At 49.3% G+C, this 22,493-nt stretch overlaps 2 protein-coding genes and 1 pseudogene across 2 annotated transcripts in view; 2 read left to right on the top strand and 1 right to left on the bottom strand.

The window, feature by feature from the left end:
- MASP1 (MBL associated serine protease 1) overlaps window positions 1–7,006 on the top strand; it is a 291,536-nt gene extending 284,530 nt beyond the window's left edge. The window contains exons 12-16 of the mRNA XM_024767942.1: window positions 423–536; window positions 1,407–1,592; window positions 3,400–3,467; window positions 5,480–5,579; window positions 6,041–7,006. Coding sequence (XP_024623710.1) covers window positions 423–536; window positions 1,407–1,592; window positions 3,400–3,467; window positions 5,480–5,579; window positions 6,041–6,231 — 659 coding nt within the window. The 3' untranslated portion in view covers window positions 6,232–7,006. The remainder of the gene's footprint in view (window positions 1–422; window positions 537–1,406; window positions 1,593–3,399; window positions 3,468–5,479; window positions 5,580–6,040) is intronic.
- A 5,143-nt stretch (window positions 7,007–12,149) lies between these two features.
- Window positions 12,150–13,537, top strand: LOC112415165 (elongation factor 1-alpha 1 pseudogene; annotated as a pseudogene).
- Window positions 13,538–18,227: 4,690 nt separating this feature from the next.
- On the bottom strand, window positions 18,228–20,828 carry RTP1 (receptor transporter protein 1). Its single transcript, XM_024768795.1, has 2 exons — window positions 20,557–20,828; window positions 18,228–18,747 (listed from the first exon to the last, which is right to left on the bottom strand). Exons 1-2 carry the CDS (start codon window positions 20,826–20,828, stop codon window positions 18,228–18,230), a joined length of 792 nt encoding a protein of 263 aa, XP_024624563.1.
- Window positions 20,829–22,493: the final 1,665 nt, after the last annotated feature.

The raw sequence follows: 22,493 nt of genomic DNA, 5'->3' as shown, positions 1-22,493 counted from the left end.
CTGATTCAGTAGATGTATGGTGGGGCCTCAGAGTCTGCACTTCCAAGAAGCTCCCAGGGGAGGCTGAGGCTACTGGTCCAGGGGCCACGCCTTGAGCAGCAAGGCCGGAGGGGCAGCCAGTGAGCACGAAGTTTCTTGTGGACACCTTGGGCTGTTCGGAGCTCGCCAACCCCATGGGTTTAAGGGAGACCTGAAATCATCTTTAAAACGTTCAGTGTGGGCCTAGGTTGGATACGGCAGATGAAATCTCAGATTCACCTCCCCATTTTCAGATCGGGATCGTATGCGTTTCTGCCTTGAGGCTGTGAAATGCAAGGGAGAGGGGTGCCATGGAGAGGAGGGGTCTGAAAGGCCTCAGCTTGAGGTTGTGGGAAGCAGGATGGGGCCGTAAGGACAGTGTGTGTGTACAATTCTGTTCTCAGGCTCCAAATGGATCGTGACCGCGGCTCACTGCCTTCACCAATTGCTGGATTCAGAGGACGCAACCCTACATGGCTTGGACCTGCTCAGCCCCTCTGCTTTCAAAATCATCATGGGTGAGTGCGGAGCAAGGTGATTCCTGCAGCCAGCTGTGGTTCTGGGGATGGGGTGTGTCCACTCACTCACTCAATCATCAGGGAAGTTGCCTGGGACGAAGGACAAGTCACAACTGGAGGCCAGGGACCTGCATCTAAGCCCAAGGCTGTGATTCTCAGGTGGTGGGACCATGAGCAGGTCACTGAAGGTGAAGCCTCAGTTTTTACAATAAAGAGCCTCATCTGGATAATTTCCAAAAGTGCTTCAGGCTTCTGTGAACCCGTGGTTTCAGGTGGATCATACACAGATAATCCAAGCTTCCCCTCTCCTTTGTAAAATCAAGACCACCGGCTGATTCAGTTTAGTTCAGCACGTATTTATGTCCTGACACTATGCCAGCATATAACTACACAAGTTCCTGCCCACAGGGACTTAGAGTCTAATAAAGGAATAGAATGTAAGCACAGAGACCTTGAATATAAAGTAGGAAGCAGTAAGTTCTATAGGAGAGGAACAGATAAAGGACACGGGAGTTCGTAGGGAAGAGATTTCTAATTGAAGAATCTAACTCAAGACTCTGAGAGATTTCATGGAGGGAGGCAACACATGACCCAGGCAAGGAAAGCTTGGACATATGGCAATGGGCACTGGCATGAGTATTATAAGGCAATGGGATCAGGTCATGAAGAAAGACAGAGGTCAGAGCCATGAGAATATGTGGAGAAGGGCAGGTAGGATGGGATGCCTTGAAAAAGGTAGATGAAGGGCAGTATAAGAGTTAAGGCTGGAAACATGGGCTGAATGGGGCAGGGGCTGACAGGGAACAAGGTGTGACCTTATCCTCTAAGCTTGCATTGCCCTCATCCCTCACATGCCTTCTTCTTTCCCAGGCAAGCATTGGAGGTACCGGTCAGATGAGAATGAACAGAGTCTCAACGTCAAACAAATCTTCCTCCATCCCCTGTATAACCCCAACACGTTTGAGAATGACGTGGCTCTGGTGGAGCTGTCGAAGGGCCCGGTGCTGAATGACTTCGTGATGCCCGTCTGTCTGCCCCAGGGGCCACCGCAGGAAGGTACCACCCCCACCTGTGATTCCACATCTGCAGAGCCCCTGGTGCCTCCATAGAGCCTTCTTCTCCAGCATTGGTCGGGCTCTGGTGCCAGCTGAGCCAGCTGACCATGTCTGTGTGATTCCTCAGCTGCCTCCCCTAAAACAGCCGAGTCGAAACTGGTTCCAAGGTGAACAGGCAGGCTTGATCAGTACTGCAAGCGCTATATGAGTCAGGGTCCAGATAGGAAAACAGAAACCAGACCAGTTATTATATCAGAGAGAATTTAATATAGGGTATTGGAGGACTGGAGAAGTAAAGGGGGATGCTGAGATAATAGAGACAGCGCTTTCAGGAAGAAACCACCACTTCTGGGGCTGGCGGAACAAAGAGAAGAAGTTGGAGATATAGAACCTAGAAGCTTGACAGGGGCCTGTGAAGCAGGAACTCAGACGCTGCAAAAGAGGCCCTGTGATGGTGGTGCTAGGGAGAACAGCTGGGACCAACCGCCACTGCTGGGGTGAGGAACCATTGCTAGGGTGATGCCAACAGGAACGGCAAGCCTTCCTGGACGTTCCCCCGATTTTCAGGAACACCCCTGACAAAGCAGATCTGCCATTTCAGAGTCTCATTCGCAGCATCACAAGGTAGAGTGTAGGAGGGTACGTTTGGAGCTGAGAGACAATAGCTTAGTCACCGGCACGGGCTCAAATCCCTATGCTGCTGTTTCCTAGTCGGGTGACCTTGAGGAAGTTGCCAAACCTCGAGCCCCTTCCCTCTACACTGGGGATAATATCCCATGGGTGGTTGTGATGTTTAAATGAAATAATAATCAAACATAGCCAACATAGAGTGAGAGTCCAACCCAGGGCGTTTGGCTTTTGTTTCATCCTGTTATAAATTCAGTGGTGCCGTGTCACAGATAACCTCGTGTAGTTCAAAGAAGTTATTTTTTTAAATGGCTGAATGGAATCTGAGAAGTATTCAGGAGAAGTGAGCCAACAGGAAAGGCACAGGTATGGCTCTGATTCATCAGATGCCACCCGCCTACCACGTGCCACTTGATTTACATTAATTAATTTATGCACTACTTGTAAAAGGCTTATGAGGTGGTATTGTAGTCCCATTTTCCAGTTGAGAAAACAGGCTCAGCAAGGTACAGTGACTTACCCAAGATTCAGCTTGTAAGAAGTAGATCTGGGGATAGAATTCAGATCTTCCAACTTAAAGCCCAATGTTGTTTTCAGTATCCAGGCTCTTTTACAAATGAAGAGATAAGTGTTCTATCAGTGCTCAACCCATTTCCACACTGCCTCGAGATCTGCCAACTTCATAGACTTCTAGAATATCAGAGCTGGGAGGGGTTTTAGAGAATACCAAGTCCAGCCTCTTCATTTTATGGATGGAGAAACTGAGACTCAGAAGGGGAGGGAACATAGCATATTGTGGGCTAAGCTGGACTTTGTATTTATTCAGTTATTGATTGAGCATCTACTATGTGTCAGCACTGCTGTAGGCATGGAGATACAGCGCTGAATAAGATATATGAGATTACTGCTCTCATGGGGTCTAGGTTCCAAGCTAGTTGAGAGTGGGAGAGAGCAGGCAACTAAACAAATAAACCAGCTAACGTCTCATAGAAACAAATGCCTAAACCTCTGTCGTGGGTAACCTTCAACCCAGCAGTCTTCTCCCCCACCATGCTGCCATTCTCTGAGGGGGCAAACTCAGCCCTTCCTCCACAGGCAGAGGGTGATGGGGCTGCAAGATGCCACCCTCTGAAAACCCCACAGACAGCCTCTCTGCTCTCACTGTGTCTTCTCTCCTCCAGGGGCCATGGTCATCGTCAGTGGCTGGGGGAAGCAGTTCTTGCAAAGGTTCCCGGAGACCCTGATGGAGGTGAAGTTCAATTTATACCCTTCAGAGGGTGACACCTCTGCCCTACATTGGACCCTTCTGCACCGTAGTGCCCCTTAGGGGGTTAGAGGCTTCGGCAGAGGGTGGGTGAGAGAGGTACCAGGGGCCCAAACTCACCTTCAAAGTTAAATGAGACTGAATCCCAACTAGTTTGATCTGTTTGCTCTACATGTCATAGGGCTCTAGTCTCTAAACATTGCTTAATGTTTCTGTAGCTTATTAAAGTCTCAATTTATGGAAATTCTTCCAGAAAACAGCTGGCTTGGACTCCCTCAAAGGTGATCCATCTGTATACATCATGAAGATTCACATAACAGAGTAACCAAGAATGGGCCAAGGAATGGGCCTTGAGAGCTGCAGTCCTTGCAGCAATGAACTTGACTGTTGCATTTAGAAGTTTACATTCTTGTCATATCAGAAAAGAACACTGAACCAGGAGTAAGGAGCCATGGCTCCAAGTCCTGGCTCCTAGTAACCTGCTGCGAGATCTTAAACGAGTCATCTTGCCTCTCTAGACCGCAGTGTAGTAGTATCTCAAGCTGCAAAGTCAGGGGCAACACTAGATGTCCTCCAGGAGCTGCCTGGCTCGGACATTACCAGGTTCTACGACTGCCACAGCTAGTCTCTAAACCCGTCAACATGCATTATTTTAGTGTGCTTTAAAATTCTGGATTGGCAACACCAATTTAGCCCTTCAGTCATTAACTCTAGAGTGTTTATTCGGTGCCTCCTGTGTACCAGACGTTGTATTAACTACTAGGTATGCTGGGAGGTAAGAGGACAGATCTGGCCCCTGGCCTCCTTGGGCTTACAGTCAAGTGGGATAGACAGAAAGTAGTTATCAATGTGATCAATGGAATGAGGAAGAGGTACAAGATGCTCCAGAATGTACAGCAGGGGCTCTGACCTTGTCTTAGGGGTACAGAAGGGCTTCCCAGAGGAAGTGACACTTAAATGATGCATGAGCGATGGATAGAGGTCAGTCAGGCACTCAGCAGTTTGCTGAGGACATGTGCTCACGACCACCCTGCCTGACTTCCTCTCGCCACTTCTCTGGGAAGGCCGTGGCCCCAAAGAGACCTGAATGCCTCTGGTCCCCTCCCGGCAAGGGCCAACAGGAGTTGTGCTTTTGCGGGGAGTGTGACCCATTCAGTTCTTGGTTTGGCTGAATGAAACTCATATGTTTCCTCTTTTTATTCTAAACATCCATTCCAACGTTTACCCCCAAGCTGAATCAAGGGCAATAATAATCACAATACCTTACTTTATGTATCAATGTATCACCTCAATTCAAAATAACATTTCCTGAGTACTGACCATATTCCAAGCTATGTGAGATAGAAATGGACAACATACAGACCGAGTGTCTGGAAGCTCACACTGTGGTGGGGGAGAACGTAAGTGAGTGCTTGCTGCTAGGCGAGCCTCACTAACCCTACACCACCTACTGTTTATGCAGTGTTTGTAGTTTACAGAATATCTGCTCATGCATCTCCTCTTTGCACAACAACTCTATGCGATTAGTATGTCAACTATTGTGACTCCCATTATTCAGATAAGGAAACAGAGTCTCAGAGATCTGAGAAAACACTGGTGAAGGCTACGTGCCCCAGGTCCCACAACCAATAATGGTAAGAGTGAGGAAAAGAAGACTGCCCATAGGTTTTGCATACACTGCCATATTTGAGATAGTGCGTGTGCTAGGCAAGTATTATTATCTCCATTTTACAGATGAGAAGACTGAGGCCCAGAAAGGGCAAATGACCTGCGCAAGGTCACACAGCAAGTTCATGACTAAGACTGTACCAGAACATGGATCTCCTGATTCTGCATTCAGTGTTCCTTCACCTGTACCATAGGTAGTTTCTGAGGCCAGGTCTAAGGCAGACCCAGGCTCATCCAGGAAGGGGATGGGGATGAGTCAGCTCTAGGGGTGTCAGAGCAGCAGGGCTCCTCAGCCAGGGGTGGGGACCAACAGTGGCCTTGTGTTCCAGATCGAAATCCCAGTTGTTGACCACCGCATCTGCCAGGAGGCCTATACCCCACTGAAGAAGAAAGTGACCAGAGACATGATCTGTGCTGGGGAGAAGGAAGGTAAGTCAGGAGGCCGGCGTACAACAGGGCACTACCAGCCAGGGAGGGGAGCCGAGCCTGGCAGTGGAAGGACTGGGGACCTTGGAGCTGGCAGGTTGAGCAGCGGCGGACAGGCAGGAGCGAGGCGGGGAGGAGGGAGGACGGTCATGAGAGGAAGGATTCCACTGAAGAAGCTGCATCGGAGAGAAGGGGGCTAAGTAAGGAACTTCCATAATTCCCTTCTCCCAGCCCAGCTTTTCCCGTAGGAAATGAGAGAGTCCTAACGTGCACTTTCTAAAATCACTGAGGTCTGAGGAGGTCTGACCTACAACAGCTCAGAATCCAGGTCTGGGTCCAATGGTCTACTGCGCCCCCTGGTGCCCGATTCTCTGAACTACAAGGCAGTTGTGGAGAGAAGGAGGCTTCTCTGGATTTGGGGCTAGGGAAGGAGACGCTTTAACCTGCCTCACTTCTTCCTCTAGGTGGGAAGGATGCCTGTGCGGGTGACTCTGGAGGGCCCATGGTGACCTTGGATATAGAGAGAGGCCAATGGTACCTAGTGGGCACGGTGTCCTGGGGTGTGGACTGTGGAAAGAAGGACCGTTACGGAGTGTATTCCTACACCTTCCACAACAAGGACTGGATACAGAGGGTCACCGGGATGAGGAATTGAATTCGGTTCCTCACCTTCTTCCTCACGTGTCCATGGTCAGTCAGCAGCAGAGGATGGTTATCTGATGCAAGATGCCCCTTGCCCTACACGCACCTCATTCGGCTCATCTATTACTGGCCAATAAAGGGGGCATCTCATGCCCCTTCTCACTCTCTTTAAAGAAGCAGAGTAGCAGGGTGGTCAGAATCCAGGTTGTATCACCTACTAGCTTTGTAACACTGGGCAGGTGACTTCACGTCTTTAAGCCTCAGTTTCTTTGTCCATATTATGGAAATGGCATACCTTACCTACCTCATAAAAGTCTGATGAGGATCAAATTTAGTTAATATACATACAGCACGTAGCACAGTGTAGCACAGTGCAGGCATAAAGTAAGTGCTCAATAAATATGACTTAGCAGAAGGCTGGTGTGTCTACCAGGCACATTACATTCTCTTACAAATCCTGGCTGGGCCTTAGGGCTGACCAGTGTGCACCTCACCCCTCAACCTTGACCGTCTCCTTCACCTGCCCCCGAATGCTCCACGCTTCTTTGCTACCATGCATTTCCCATCCCCAATCCCCACCCCTCCCCATAAAAAGGTAAAAGAGACAATGTTCTTAGTCTATGGCATGTCCCATAGTGATGCACTTATGACCATGAGCTGGATACCAAACTGTGAGAGTGCCTGAGAGAAGCAGGCACTCTCACAGGGTGGGGAGACTGGGAATGGTGAATTAGGAAGTCAGACGCCAGGTTCTAGAACCAACTCTGCCCGCAGCTCCCTGTGACTCTATGCAACTCCCTTCCCCTCATCCCAAAGGACCCTCCCAGCTCTGACAATCTAGGATCCAATGAAGCCATTTCTCCCTGAAGAGATGAGTTAAAGCCAAAATAACCAAAAGGCAAAAATTGCCTTAGGTTCAATAGAGCTTTGTTGCAGACCAAACACTGCTGCTACTGCAACACCCACCCCTGTGCACCACACCCTAGTTCCCAAGGACATAGGCCTGGCGAAGTGCTAGCCAAGGGCCCTTTCCTTATTCCTAAGCAGAGCCTCTGTTCTAGGCACCGGCCTCCTTTTCTTCCTGGGAACCTGAGTTGCACAAGGTAGGCCCTGGGAGGCTAGACTCAGGCCCCTGCACTCTCCCTCCCTGTGTCCACAGCTGACCCCAAGCCACCATTCCTCTGGTTCCTCACCCCTGTTCTTCACCCTGAACACCCCAGCCCTGCAGGGTCATAATTGCTTCCCAAGCAGGATGCCTCTCCTCTCCAAGAGCCACCTCCTCTCTCAGGAAGCTTCCAGGGACCTCCTTCCCTCCAGAGCTCTGAGATTTAAGCCCTTCAAGGGATCAGAAGCCCCAAGTCCCTGGCTTCTGTTCTATCAAATTTGGTCTTCATGGGAGATTTCATTTCTCGACCTGCACTGCAGCTGCTGGAGTAGTTCAGGGTCTCTTGCTGAAAGAAGATGATACTGAGGAATGAGAACTTATGGACACTAAGCCCTAAGCTCACAGCCTGCTTTTGATTCTCTGAGCAAGTCATTCTACCTCTCTGTGCCCTGCTGTTTATTCTGTAAATGGAAAATGGCAATCATACTCAATCTCACCAGACATTTGTCAAGCAAACTGGAGCTCTACTTCAGACACCAGAGAAGAATTGCAATGCAAAGTTTTGGAACTACCCTAAGGCATCCCAAACACCATGCCTTCCAATTTCACAGCACTGCCTGGGTGCCCCCACGTGCCAGGTTATGCTGACTGCTATGCGGACCACCAAGATGAGGGGAACATGATTCATACCTTCCAGGAGCTCCTACAGGAAGAGCTGACACATACACAAGTGTCTATCGTGAACAGAATGAACCCCACCAAGTGCTATGTGTCAGAATAGCACAGAGGTGAAAGAAAGGCCATTCTAGTATGGAGACATTGGAGGAGGGGGCGTCAGGAAGACATCCCAGAGGAGGTGGTGTTGGAGCTGAGCCTTGAAGAGGGTGGGCATTTCCAAAGGTAAGACAGAGGGAGGCCTTCCAGGTAGAAGGACAAGAGTCCATGTCCACTCAGGCTTTCCTCAGATTACACTCTCTTCCCTCACAAAAAGGACATGTCCTCCGCCTGCCGAGGGAACTTTCTCTATCATCTTCACAACTCTTCTAAAAATCTAAAAGTATTCTAAAGTTAAAAGTTTGTAATTAAAACAATGTGACCTAAGATCTTGCAGCTAGGAGATTAGGGGCACTGGGATTTGAAACCAGTTCCGATGGACTCTGGAGCCCAGGCTCTCGCTCCACTGGTTCTATACCAGTGGTTCTTGAACTAGGGAGCACACAGGAAACTCCCGGTTTAAAATTTTGTAATCACCTTAAAGAAATACTGATGTCTGGTTCACACCCTGCAGAGACTCAGATATAATCAGTCTGGAGTAAGGCTGAGCCCTGGGGGCTTGGGCGTGGTAGTTAAAATTCCCCCAGGTGATTCTAATGTGCACCCAGTTTGAGATGCACGTTTCCAGGCTGTCCTGCTTGGGTGTGACCCCTGAAGAATGCTGGGAGCCTTTATTTACCAAGCTTGGGTTTTTTGACCCAGGTCATGCTTCTGGTGAGAGGCAGAGGAGAGGCAGACACCCTGCTGCTCTAGCCCTAGATCCAGGAGTTCTCTGCCACCCAGCAGCGACACCGTCGCTAAGCCATTTCTGCATTAGTGTCTTCCTGGCAAGAACAGTGCTCTTTTACTTTGCAGTGGTCAACTGAAGAAGGGGAAAGCATCCCAGGCATGGGCAATAGCATGTGAGGAAGCAGGGGTATGATAGGGTGTTTGGGGGAAACTGAGTGACTTGGTGTCCCTGGAGAGCCAGAGAAATTGGGAGAAAAAAGAACAGCATCAGGAAGTACTGACCTGGGATGCTCAGCGTGGTTTTGGGAATGGGGAGACATTTGAGGGTTTTAGACTAAGGAGAGATGTGATGCTTTACCTTTCAAATCAGGCTTTAGTGCAGAGAGTAAACTGCAGGAGAAGAGCCTAAAGGTAGGGAGACTCCATATGGCTTCCCAACAACAAATGAGACACCCTCTGGTCCTGAACACGGGCAGGCCCGAGGAGAGGGAGGGTAGGAATCGGCTTCCAGGGGCTCTGAGAACCTAGGGCTGGGCCTAGAAGAGCCACTTTGAAGAGATTCAAACCTCTGTTCACATTTGAGGGTGAATTAGTAGAGAGTAGAGGGGGAAAAGGGCAGGGACCAAAACCTGAAGGCGGTAACTGTTTTCAGGTCCCTGGACTTTCTGGCACTGGTGCTGTCTCCAGAAAGGAAGCCAGGGCATTCTCTGAACTTGAGGGAAAGAGACAAACAGGGCCTTTGTGACCACCTCCTGCGTCTGGTATGTGTTGGCCTTTTTTCAAGAAGATAAGGAAAATGTCTTTTGTATGCAAAAAACGCAGGCTCAATGCCCAGCAGTGAGCTTCTGATCACAGGAAAAAGAGCCGGGACCCTGCTAATATTTAGGCAAAGGCTCCTAGGGAGGCCTCCCTGAGAAGTGGGGCGTTAGGACAAGACAGTGTTAAGACAGGGGAAGATGTGTCGAGCCTGGATGTTGCCCAGGGCAAGCGTGCAGGATGATGAACAGAGTGTGGGTGGGAACATATCTTACCCTCGGATATCCTCCAGTCCCGGGGGAAATCTCTGCAAGGTAACATGCCAACAGGTCAGCACCAAACACAGCAAGCCCCGAGGATCCAAAGGGTACAGCATAGATGCAGTCCAGGCCCAAGGTCTTAGATGATGCTCACCTATTTTAGAAGTGAGGACTCTCACCTCCCATTCAGCTGTTTATCCTGTGACATTATTCCATCTTGCCCATCTCCTGGGACTATCCAGCTTATTGAATCCACTCCCACTAAACGCTCCCATGTGGCCCAGACTTGCCAACAGGACCCCAGACAACAGAATCCTTCCTTTAAACAATTCCAACAACAGCTCCCTTTGCTCTGAGTTTGCCTGTCCAAGGCCCAAATCCATATTGGCAGTCTAGGCCTCCCATTAAGTCTTTTTATTTCAGTGTATTTCATCATTACGGAATACTTTAAACATACAAAACAAAACAAACAAGATACAAATCCACGTCCTGCTCAGACCTGATGAAACAACAGGGGACGGAGGGGACATGGACAGGATTCCAATTCAAGGAGTAAGTTGGTGCCATGAGAGAGAAGGTGCTTTGGATGCGTGGAAAGAGTTCTGAAACCTGACCCTGAAGACGTGGGCTCCAGCCCCAGCTCTGCTGCCTGAAGGTTCTGAATGCTCAAGTGGATCATGCTCTCTGTGCTCAGTTTCCACAGTCCCCCTTGAGTTTCTCCTTCTTTGCAACCTCTATACATGGATAGCCCCAGGGCTCAGTCCTGGCCCTCCTGTCTGTGCTCTCCACCCTCACTCCCTGAGTAATCTCATCTAATCTCATGACATTTAACATCATCCAAATGCTAATGACTTCACTTGCATCTCCAGCTTGGTCCTCTCCTCTGAACCACAGGTATGAATATTCAACTGCCTTGGCATTTCTCGTGTTCAGTGTCTAACAGGATGCCCAAAAAGCATCTCAGACTTCACGTGTCCACAACCAAGCTCCTGTTACGGCCCCCACGTCTGTTCCTTACACAGCCAACCCCATCTCAGAAAGCGGTAACTCCACTCTTCCAGTTGACCTGACCAAAAATCTTGGGGCGTGTTTGATTCCTCTTTCTCGAACACCACACATCTGAGTCATCAACAAACCCCCTCAGCTCTACTTTAAAATACAGCCAGATTCAATCCCAGTTGCTACTACCCTGGTACAGGTCCCCACCCAGGAACAGGCACTATCCCCTCTTTGCTGGATTGTTGCAGGAGCCTCCTAGCTAATCTTTCCTCTTTCATTCTTGTCCCTCTGTGGACATTCTCAACACAGTGGCACTAAATTGGATTACATCACCCCACTGCTCAAACCCTCCGATGGCTTCTTGTCTCATTTAAATCAACAACCAATGTCCTGATGACCTATGGCTTATATGCTCTGACCCCCATCCCCACTTAGTAATGACTACTAAGCCTGAACTGCATTCCAGCCACATTGGCCTCCTCGTGGTTCAACATTCCAGGCTGCTCCTACCTCAGGGCTTTTGCACATGCCCTTTGCCTTACTCAGTTCCTTCATCTTTTTTCAAACGTCACCTTCTTAGTGAGACCTTCCCTAGCTACCTAATCTAAAATTGTAACTCCATCCCCTGCCCTTCCTGTCCCCCTTGCCTACTTTATTCTTCTCCTTAGTACTTAACACTATCTAGTATACCACACAGCTTACTTATATTGTTTGCTGTCTAGTTTTTCTACTATCCATAAGGTCAGTGATTTAGTCACTTTGCTTTCCACTATATCTCTAGTGCCTAGAACAATGCCTGGCACATAATATGTACTCAGTAAACATTTGTTGAGTGAATAAGTCTTGAAAATAGGGAATATCTTATTATGTCCTCAAAACAATACTGTAAGCCTATTAAGATGGGAGTGAAAAATCATTGGGCTTAGAAGTGAAGGGATAAGACACAGACTGATATTCCAACACTACCACCCAAGTCCTTGTATAAGGTGACACCTCTCAAGGTAACTGCCTTTCAAAATGTGAATACCTTGAGAGAGAGGTTGAGTCAGAGTAAGATGCATAAATCCATTTGCTCCAGAAAGGAAAGGAAAGGAAGATGCTATGGACATTCAGATAAGAAGGTCCAACCCCAAGCTGACCTAGGCAGACTGAAATCTTGGTGTAACACCTAGATGGCCTATTAGAGGGGTCAGGATCAGGGCACTATCCCAAATGCCCAAGGACAAAATAAGACTTAGCAGCTTTTTCGCAATGGGTTTGCCTCCAGGACCCAGGTGTCGTGAAAACCACCGCTAAACCTAAGCAAAAATGGGAAAGGAGAAGACCCACACCAACATCATTGTCGTTGGACACGTAGATTCGGGGAAGTCCACCACTACTGGCCATCTGATCTACCAATGTGGTGGGATCAACAAGAGAACCATTGAAAAGTTCGAGAAGGAGGCTGCCGAGATAGGAAAGGGCTCCTTCAAATATGCCTGGGTCTTGGACAAACTGAAAGATGAATGCAAGAGTGGTATCACCATTGATATCTCCCTATGGAAATTCGAGACCAGCAAGTACTATGTGACCATCATTGATGCCCCAGGACACAGAGGCTTCATCAAAAACACGATTACAGGCACATCCCAGGCTGATTGTGCTGTCATGATTGTTGCTGCTGCTGTTGGTGAATTCGAAGCCGGTATTTCCAAGAATGGACAGACCTGTGAGCATGCCCTTCTGGCCTACACTCTGGGTGTGAAACAACTAAATGTTGGAGTTAACAAAATGGATTCCACTGAGCCACCCTACAGCCAGAAGAGATACGAGGAAATTGTTAAGGAAGTCAGCGCCTCCGTTAAGAAAATTGGCTACAACCCTGACACAGCAGCATTTGTGCCAGTTTCCGGCTGGAATGGTGAAAACGTGCTGGAGCCAAGTGCTAACATGCCGTGGTTCAAGGGATGGAAAGTCACCTGAAAAGATGGCAACGACAGAGGAACCACACTGCTTGAAGCTCTGGATTGCATCCTGCCACCAACTCGCCCAACTGACAAGCCCTAGCGTTTGCCCCTCCAGGACGTCTACAAAATTGGTGGTATTGGCACTGTCCCTGTGGGTTGAGTGGAGACTGGTGTTCTCAAACCTGGCATGGTGGTCATCTTTCCCCCAGTCAATGTGATAACTGAAGTGAAGTCTGTTGAAATGCACCATGAAGCTTTGAGTGAAGCCCTTCCTGGGGACAATGTGGGCTTCAATGTCAAGAATGTGTCTGTCAAAGATGTTCACTTTGGCAGTGTGGCTGGTGACAGCAAAAATGACCCACTGATGGAAGCAGCTGGCTTCACAGCTCAGGTGATTATCTTGAACCATCCAGGCCAAAGCAGTGCTGGCTATGCACCTGTGCTGGATTGTCACACAGCTCACATTGCCTGCACGTTTGCTGAGCTGAAGGAGAAGATTGATCGTCGTTCTGGGAAAAAGCTGGAAGTTGGCCCCAAACTCTTGAAATCTGGTGATGCTGTCATTGTTGATATGGTTCCTGGGAAACCCATGTGTGTTGAGAGCTTCTCTGACTATCCTCCTCTGGGCCGCTTTGCTGTTCGTGACATGAGACAGACGGTTTCTATGGGTGTCATCAAAGCAGTGGACAAAAGGCAACTGGAGCTGGCAAGGTCACCAAGTCTGCCCAGAAAGCTCAGAAGGCTAAATGAATATTATCCCCAATACCTGCCACCCCAGTCTTAATCAGTGGTGGAAAAAGGGTCTCAGAACAGTTTGTCTCAATTGGCCATTTAAGTTTAATAGCAAAAACTGGTTAATGATAACAATGCATGGCAAAACCTTCAGAAGGAAGGAGAATGTTTTGTGGACCATTTGTTTTGTGTGTGGCAGTTTTAAGGTATTAGTTTTTAAAATCAGCACTTTTTTTTTTTTTGCAGTACGTGGGCCTCTCACTGTTGTGGCCTCTCTCGTTGCGGAGTCCAGGCTCCGGACGCACAGGCTCAGCGGCCATGGCTCACGGGCACAGCTGCTCCGCGGCATGTGGGATCTTCCCGGACAGGGGCACGAACCTGTGTCCCCTGCATCGGCAGGCGGACTCTCAACCACTGTGCCACCAGGGAAGCCCTAAAATCAGTACTTTTTAATGGAAACAACTTGACCAAAAATCTGTCACAGAACTTGAGACCCATTAAAAAAGTTTAATGAGAAAAAAAAAAAAAAGTCTAAGCAGCAGTTTTTGAGCAACGTCAGAGCTAGCAGGGAGCCTTCAGTTCACCTTACCTCTTTGCTTTACAAATGAAGAAACTGAGACCCAGGGGACGGGAAAGACTAGATCATCCAAGGTCATCAACCTACATGCCTGGATATTGGCTAAGCCAGGGCTGAAACCCAGGTTTCCAGCCCTCAGGCCAATGAGATTTCTATACCACAACTGCCAACCCACCAGCCCTCACAAGGCCCTGTCACAAAAGAGCCATACAGCAGGCAGATTTCACTTCCCTGATGCATGTGGCAGTACCCACGCAATGCCGAAAATGATCCCAAAGGAAATTTCTTAGCTGGGAGTCCTGCAGAGAACCAGAACGGGACTTGGAAAAGAACTAAATTCCTTTTCGGGTATTTCAGCCAATGGGAATGGAGCCCAGAAATCACTGATGTTTTCTGTTTGGGGAGATTTTTTAAATAGCTGTCTTTGAAGAATGAAGAGTGGCTACCATGCTGCTGGGAAAATGAAGTCATTGCTTTGCAAGATATATGAGGAGAAGAAAAGAAACGATGCTACATATATTAAAATAAACTAGTTCTAACTCTTGGGCTGGGAAGTTAACCCTTGCCTTCCATGTTTTTCCTAAAGTATTTACCAACAGAACTGAAATCACAAAGAGAAAGCCCTTCAGGTCTCAAAGGGGAGGCTGCCAATCGAAAGGAAAAGGAGAAGAAAGAAGAGGATGAGCGTTCAATCTCATCAGAAAGAAGAGAATGAATATGGGCTTTGTATCTGGAATGTCGCAGATAGTGTATTATTTTTTTGTTTTGTTTTGTTTTTGCGGCACGCGGGCCTCTCACTGTTGTGGCCTCTCCCGTCGCGGAGCACAGGCTCCGGACGCGCAGGCTCAGCGGCCATGGCCCACGGGCCCAGCCGCTCCACGGCATGTGGGATCCTCCCGGACCGGGGCACGAACCCGCGTCCCCTGCATCGGCAGGCGGACCCCCAACCACTGCGCCACCAGGGAAGCCCACAGATAGTGTATTATTTATTCCTTACAATAGCCCTCCGTGGCAGATTGATTATTCCCATTTCAACAAGGAGGAAAACTGGGGCTCAAGGAGCTTAGCTAGTTTTCCTAAGGCCATACAGCTAGTAAGTAGCAGAACTAGGACTCGTCTTTCTTAACCCCAGATTTCATGATCTTGCCTTACTCTGTGCTGTACAGCACAGCTCAACTTTCGTACTTTCTCTAGTACTTCAGTTTTTTCTCCATAAAATAAGGGCACTCAATCAAGACATCTCTAATCTGTCTCACAGCAAATCATCCTTAGTTGGTGATCTTCTGGGTTTGCAGGACTCCGGAGCCCCAAGAAGCGTTCTCCCATTGGGCTGTTCCTCCATCCTGCTGAGTTTGAAGGAAGTGATCAAGGCAGCACTTCTCGCTGACCCTACACTAAGGATTGCAGCCTCTGGAACACCAATTCAAGTGCCTGTAGGTCTCCTCCTGGCTTGAACATCAAGACCAATGCACAGAAGCACCAGTGGGAGAGGCTTGGGATCCTGGAATGTCCCCGAGGAGTTTATTTATAAAACCTAGGGTACATCTAACAAGGTCATCACGTGGCATGTGGCCATGTGTGCAAAGAAAGAACTGCCCTAGAGAAGTCTTTGCCAAGACAAGGGCTAAGCTGTGAGTAAGCCTAGCAAGTATGAGGGACAATAAGGGAGACGGAGGAGGCGTTTGTAGATGGTAGACGTCTTCCTACAGAGCAGGAAGAGGCTTAATGCTTTAGGAAAGTGTTCCGGAGTAAACCCAGTCAAGGGTTGGACCCTCGCTCTACCACTACCTGGCAGTGGGGACTGGAGTAAGTCACTTCCAAGCCGTGATCACACTCCAGCAGGGAGTATAGCTATGGACAAGTAATTACAACCAAGCTTGATATGCATCTGGCAAGGATGGCAGAGCTCAAAATTGGAGATTCTCAGAGCAGGATAAAGCCATGCAGCAGGTGGTCAGGCAGGAGCAGGGAGGTTTGAGGGAGGGTCAAGTGCCCAGGGAGTGAGTGGGGAAGCTGTGCCCAAGTCCTAGAAAATCCACGGCAGGTCATCAAGGAAGCTCTCTGGGCTCATTAGTATAAGCCTGGGTGCAGAAGGAAGCCTATTCCTGTTAGGAGGCCTTACACGGGGCAGCTCAGGTGGGTCACCTGGGGGTCCTATTCTAATTTCAGATGCTCAGGCCCCACACCCAGCAATTCTGATTCTGCTGGTCTCAGGTGGTGGCCGGGCACTGACATTTCTTTAAAGGCTCCCCAGGATTTCTGAAGTACAGCCAAGGCTGAGAATATCTGCAGTAAGCAGAGGTCTCTGAGAGACACGGCCTACCCCTTAGTGCTCGCTGGATCCCAGCACCCACATCAGGCCTTGCCAGAGAGAAGGCACTCAGGATACGCCTCCTGGATAAAGGAATGAATACTTGTGTACTACGTGAAGCAAAGGAAGTCACCAGGCAGTTACTAGGATCAGAGCAAGGGCAAGAGTAAGAATAATCTTAAGCTGAGTGCCCTGGATGGCTGACCAAGGGCTGCCTGAATCCCTCCTGACTATGTACATGGTTGGCCCAGACCTTGAAGCTGGAGCTAGATCAAGCTTTATATGGGGACCCCAGAAAGGGGAGAGAGGGGATGGGAGGGGTGTCCAACAGCCCATTACAGATCAGGGACACTGGTGAATCCCAAGCACACAGTAATGACTACTAAGCCTTATTGAAGAAATCCCATCTTTATTAAAGTACCCTGTCTTTATATAAGTGGCCCTCCTCCCTCCACCACTACAGACGGTGGGTGGTGACTTCCCATTAGAAAGGGGAGCAGTGGGGGAAGGAGAAGGAGTCAAGTTATTAACAAAGGTGAGGTGGACGAGGACCCTCAAAGGTACAGGGTGGCGTCCCACTTCCTGCTTTCTGCCTCCCTTCCCCAAATCACACTCTGTACCCCTACCATCAGAAAGTCTCCTCTCCTCCCTTTCTACACCATACGGCATCCCCTTTGAAGGCGATTAGGATTCTCCCACATATCTATGCACTTCTCTAGGGCAAAACACTTCCCATCTTTCATGCTCCCTCTCTTACTAATGGCCCCCCATCCCTGTGGTTCTAGGTGGACAGCCGATCTTTGGTGAGCGGGCCCATGCCTGGCCCATGTGGGAAAGCCTCTCAACGAGGGTTGCAGCAAATAGCTCAAGAAGCCAGGCCCCTCTTCAGGTACTCTGACCATCAGAACCACTGAGAATCAGTCCGACTTGGTCCCTGAACTCTGAAGACTCTTCATTATAATGGAGAGTCATTATATGTGTTTCCTAGGGATTTTGTGCTTTGCTTCTAACATTCTACCTTCTGAACCTCTCCTAAATTCTCTGATGGCTCACGTGCAGTGGGTGGGAAGCCTACTCTGTGGGACTCCACCCCAAGCACCATCTGGGCACCAGACAGGCCCCAGAATCCACGCTGAGTGGAGGGAAGCCGGAAACTGGGAGTGTGGAAAACAGAAGCAAGGGACCCCGCATACCCAGGAACAAAGGGGCAGCCTAGTGCCTCCACCTCTCTCCCTTCACGAGGAACCTCTACTGTGTGCATGGAGATGGAGCTATGGATGAGACTCATACACCAGGCAGAGGCTAATGTAAGGCTGCAGCTCCGGATGTGGGCAATAGTGAAGGGTAGGGCTGGGGTTAACGAGAAAGCAAGGAGGAGCTCATTGCTGTGGAAAGGCCCCTTGAGATCACGCCTAGCCCCGTAATTTTCAAACTTTTTAAACGCAGTTGGACCTTTTTCGTACAAAACTCTTAAATAAACTCCATCTAACATGGAGCTGCTCTAGAGGAGGAGGTAGGAGTTGGGGATGGGCGGTTTGACCATGATGGGAAACGCACTCACTCACCCCTTCCAAATCCAAAAGCCCCGAGGCACCTATGCAGAACGTTGGGGTCCTGGGCCTCACTTTGAAAAGCCAATGATATAGCCCAAACCCTTACTTTTATAGATAGAAAAGCAGGGTGATTTGTCCTGGGTCCCCACTGAGTCTCTAGAACTTATCCCCACTCCCAACCCAGGTCTCTCTTCACCCCCTCCCACCAGTTGGCTGGCCTTTCAGGCCTTGGGCCCCTAGCATCTGCCTGGGCCCAACAAGGGACTCTTAGACGGAGCTGTGGAAGGAGAACTGCAGGTAGGTGATCAGCAGCAGGACCGTGGCCCAAAACAAGCACCAGGGGATGGAGCAGAAATTGCAGCCAGAACCCGCCTCGGCCTGCGGCTTGGTGGGGCTGGGAGCCCGGGAGAAGGTGTAGGTTGTCGCCTCCTCCTCCAGCAGCTTCTCGCTGGGCTTCCAGTGCACGATGCCCTCCTGGCAGGCCTCGCAGAACTCTCTGCGGTGCCGCCGGTTGTCTTGGCGGCTGGCCACGTGGATGCGGTACTGGCCGCCGCTCTCCCCATAGCACTGCTCGCGCAGGCTGGTGATGAGGTTGTCCACCAGGCTCTCGATGTTCTCCTCCAGCATGCTCGACTCGTCCAGGCGCGCCGTGCCGCACTTGTAGCACAGCTGCTTGAAGACGCGCATGCGCACCGAGCCTGCCCGCTGGGCGCGGTCCAGGTACATGTGGAAGAGGATGACCACGTGGGGCGACTGCCAGGTGTGCCAGCACCAGGAGCAGTGGAACCTGTGGAGACGAGGAGAGGCAGGAGGAGAGGACGGAGTGGAGGAGGTGGAAACAGATCCAGGAACGAGGTAAGGGGCAGTAGGCAGAGCCTGGAGGTAGAGGTGTTGTGTTTACGGCCCCCTGGGTTCACTAGCTTTCCCCAGGTGGCTTCCCAGCCCGCCCCCTTGTGTGCTCTGCTAGGAGCAGAGTAGGCGCCTCACGAGGCAGCTGGCATCCAGCAGCGCTCTGCCATCACTGGGCCCCCCTCTGTGCTCTGCAGAAGCCTCAGTGCCCTCCATTTCAATGCCCTTCAGGCCTTGCCTTTGGGCCTTTGGCTCTGGGCACCTTTCCTCATCTGTAAAACGTGCACGTTGCACTAAGAGTCCTTCCTGCTCAAATATCCTTTGAGTCTGATAGCTGGGATGGCCCGCACCACAGAGAAAACACAAGCTCCATCCACACACTCTTGCCTGTCAACACTGACTATGAACTGGCTAGACCCAAATCCAGAGAAAATGACACCATTATCAATTCTCAGCCTCTGGGCCGGTGCCAGGGTTAATGTATCTGAAGGCCTGGAAGAGGAGGCAGTTCACGCCCAGATTGAGCTAACTGGGGCCAGCTGGGGTTCTCAGGTCATCAGCCAGGTCGGGAGGATGCACAAGCCCTCCCCACTCAGCCCCACAAGCCTTTCAGGTGTTTGAGAAGCTCCTGGGCCCTGACAGCGAGTGTCCGGTCCTTTGCATCCCTCCCATCAGCTGGTGAAGGGACTCCACATTTCCATTCTCTTCTCTTCTTGTTTACTCACACCCTTTGGGGACTGTTTCCCCTCTCCCAAACTAGACTACAAAACTTGGAATGGAAAATGTCAAAACTGGAGGGAGCTTAGAAATCACCTAATTAACCCTTTGTTTTACTCTGAGGCAAAGAGAGTAAGAAAGCTGTATACACAGTGAGTTAGAGGCAGAGCCAGTATCCAGCACCTAACAGGTACCCAGTAGATGTTTCTTGAATTGAATAAATTGAACTAGGGAAGGAAGGAAGGCCTTGCTTCTGACCCCCAGGCTGCACCACTCAACCTCCGAATCTTATGTCCCAGAGGTAAGTCTTTACATAGTCCACCCACGGACAAGAGTGCTCGACAGTCGTCTCAGACGTTACTTGCACATGAACCACGTAGGGACCTTGCTGAAATGCAGATTCCGGTTCAGCAGGTCTAGAATGGGGCCGAAGAGTCTGCATCTTTAACAAGTTCCAGGTGATGCTGCTGATGCTGGTCCATGAACCAAGAGGCAAGGATCTACGCTAGCCCCTCCTTCCACAAGTGGGGAAAGTGAGGTCCAAGAAGGAAACTGAATTTCTCAAAGGTCGTCAAGAGTAGAGCTAGTTTCCAGCACACCTCAGGTGTTCAATATTTTATATTAAGTCAAGCTGAATTAAATAGATTGAAACTGAACTGTTCCAGGACCAGAACACAGGCCTCTTGACCCACAAGCCCCCCCTTCTCTTGGCTTTCAATTGTGTTAAGAGGTTATTAAAATATAAAAGTATGTAAAATACCAGTGTTTAGAGCTAATAAATATATTCCACCTCTTTTTCCGGAAGGGGAGACTATGACTCAGAGAGGGAAAGTTACCAGGTGCTCAGCGGAAGAGCTGGAATCAAACTTAGGTGTCCCAACTCCCAGTAGCTACTCTTTCTCTGCCTCCCAGTCTGCACTGGGCCAACAGTGAGACTGACCCCTAGCACCTGGGTTCCCCATGTTTCTGTCTTTTCATGGAAGGCGTCCCAGGGGCTGCCTGCAGGGGTCCTACTTCCTGGGCTACTCACCGGCCTGAGGCATGCAACTCCAGGTACTGCTTCCAGCCTGGGACTAGCACATTGTGCTTGAGGTTGGGATCGATGATGAAGTCCCAGCTGTCAGCCAGCTTTGCCGCCTCCATCTTCTCGTAGAAGATTTTCTTCCATTCACCTGTGGTCACACTTTTACACATGGTCTCGTCAGTGGCAAGGGAGGGCAATCTCCACTTGAGTGAGAACACGGGAAGTGAGGGCAGGTGCAAGGCAGGGCAGCGCAGTCTCCACGGTCTAAAAATCCTCATCAGTAGGACTGGGAGGAAGCAGGACCCAGCTCCCTCCTTTGTCCGCAGTGGAACCTGTTTCCACGGCAACCAGGCAGGGAGTCAAGAGACAGAGGTTGGGAAGGAGGGAGCCTCTGAAGGAGTGTTTCAGGGCCCCCAGACTGAGGCTGAAGAGGCAGGGTTTGTGGATCTAAGTGACCCTAGACAGGGTGGGGGGCCTGAAAGGAGGCTGAGCTTCAGACCGTCTCACTCTGGCCTGCCAAGAGCATGCATGAGGACCTGGGAACTGGCTCAGCTTTACCTTGCTGCCCCTGGAGGTATCATCAGCATCATCTGGCTGCCATGGTAACCATGATGCCTTAGGGAGCCAAAGAGAAATAAGGGATGGGAAGATGTAGACCTGTTAGTAGATGCAGCAATAATAATAAACCCTCTTTCTGCACCCTCACCCATATTGTGACCAGCACTTTGCCATTTACGAAAACTACTGGAGGTCTCTTGACCCACAATTGTTATTGCCACTGTACAGATCAGGAGACTGGGACTCACCTAGCTTATAAACGGCAGCGCTTGTAGCCAAATCCAAGCTATTGAGCCCCTACCGATTCATTAATTCATTTGTGTCAAACGTACCCATGTGCCAGGTTCTATATATGCCAGATGGTTCTAACTGGGTATGTACCCAGTAACCAGAATGCAATAGGATCCATGCTGTGACAGCCATGGATAAGAGCAGCCACCTGTGCACAAAGGTGGGAGCCATTGCATCAGCCTGGAAGGAATAGAAAAGATAATTTTCAACTTGATTATAGAAGAGGAACATGATATCCATAGGAAAAACAACCTTTACTATTGGTGCCCCTTTAGCTATTTTTAAATTATTTTTCCTTTATAAAAGTCATACAGGTTTATTATAGAAAACTTGGAAAATATAGATAAAATAAGGCAAAAGTAAGACTCTTCCTAATACCCATGCTCAAGATAGTCACTGTTAATATTATGATGTACACACCCTGCCTGCTATTTTCTGTACATGTATGTGTGTGTATATATATATGTGCGTATGCATGTATGTGTATATACACACACACATTCTACATAGTACACTGTGATCTATTTTTTTTTAAATAACAATATATCACAAATATTTTTCTAGATCATTTTCTAGGTCTAGGTCATTAATATTATTCCAGCTTGGAGGCTGCCTATATGCTGTTATATGGTTGGGCATAATTTATTTAGGCAAGCTTCTATTTGGGAGCATTCATTTTTTTCAATCTCTCACAGTTACACTCTTGCTTCCTGTTTGAGTAAAACTTACTGCTGAAGCTCATGGACCTGCATTTCAGGCATCAGAGATGACGCTTTCTGCAGTTGGAAAACACACTCTTGACTCTACTCCCTGCAGAAGTTTGGTGCGGCTAGCGGAATCTGAGCAGGCTCTTCAAACAGTATTAACTCATAGACAGCCTACAGATTCTGAAGTTTAGGGATGAAAAAGAAGGGCCTAAATCTCCCATCTGATTATGGAGACTGTCTTCCAAGTTCTCCTCCTGCCTCTGCATGAATGCTTGATGCCTTAGCATCCTTTATTTTAGCCTCAGTTTATTCAGATTGGCAATGTCTCTAGTGATTAAAAGCAGGAGCTCTGGAATTACTTGCATGGGTTCTTTTTTTTTTTTTTTT

This window comes from Neophocaena asiaeorientalis, unplaced genomic scaffold (assembly GCF_003031525.2).
Source record: "Neophocaena asiaeorientalis asiaeorientalis breed wild unplaced genomic scaffold, Neophocaena_asiaeorientalis_V1.1 scaffold225, whole genome shotgun sequence".
Taxonomy (NCBI): domain Eukaryota; kingdom Metazoa; phylum Chordata; class Mammalia; order Artiodactyla; family Phocoenidae; genus Neophocaena; species Neophocaena asiaeorientalis.
The sequence above is the reverse complement of the archived record's forward strand: the minus strand, read 5'-3'. Positions and strand labels throughout refer to the sequence as shown.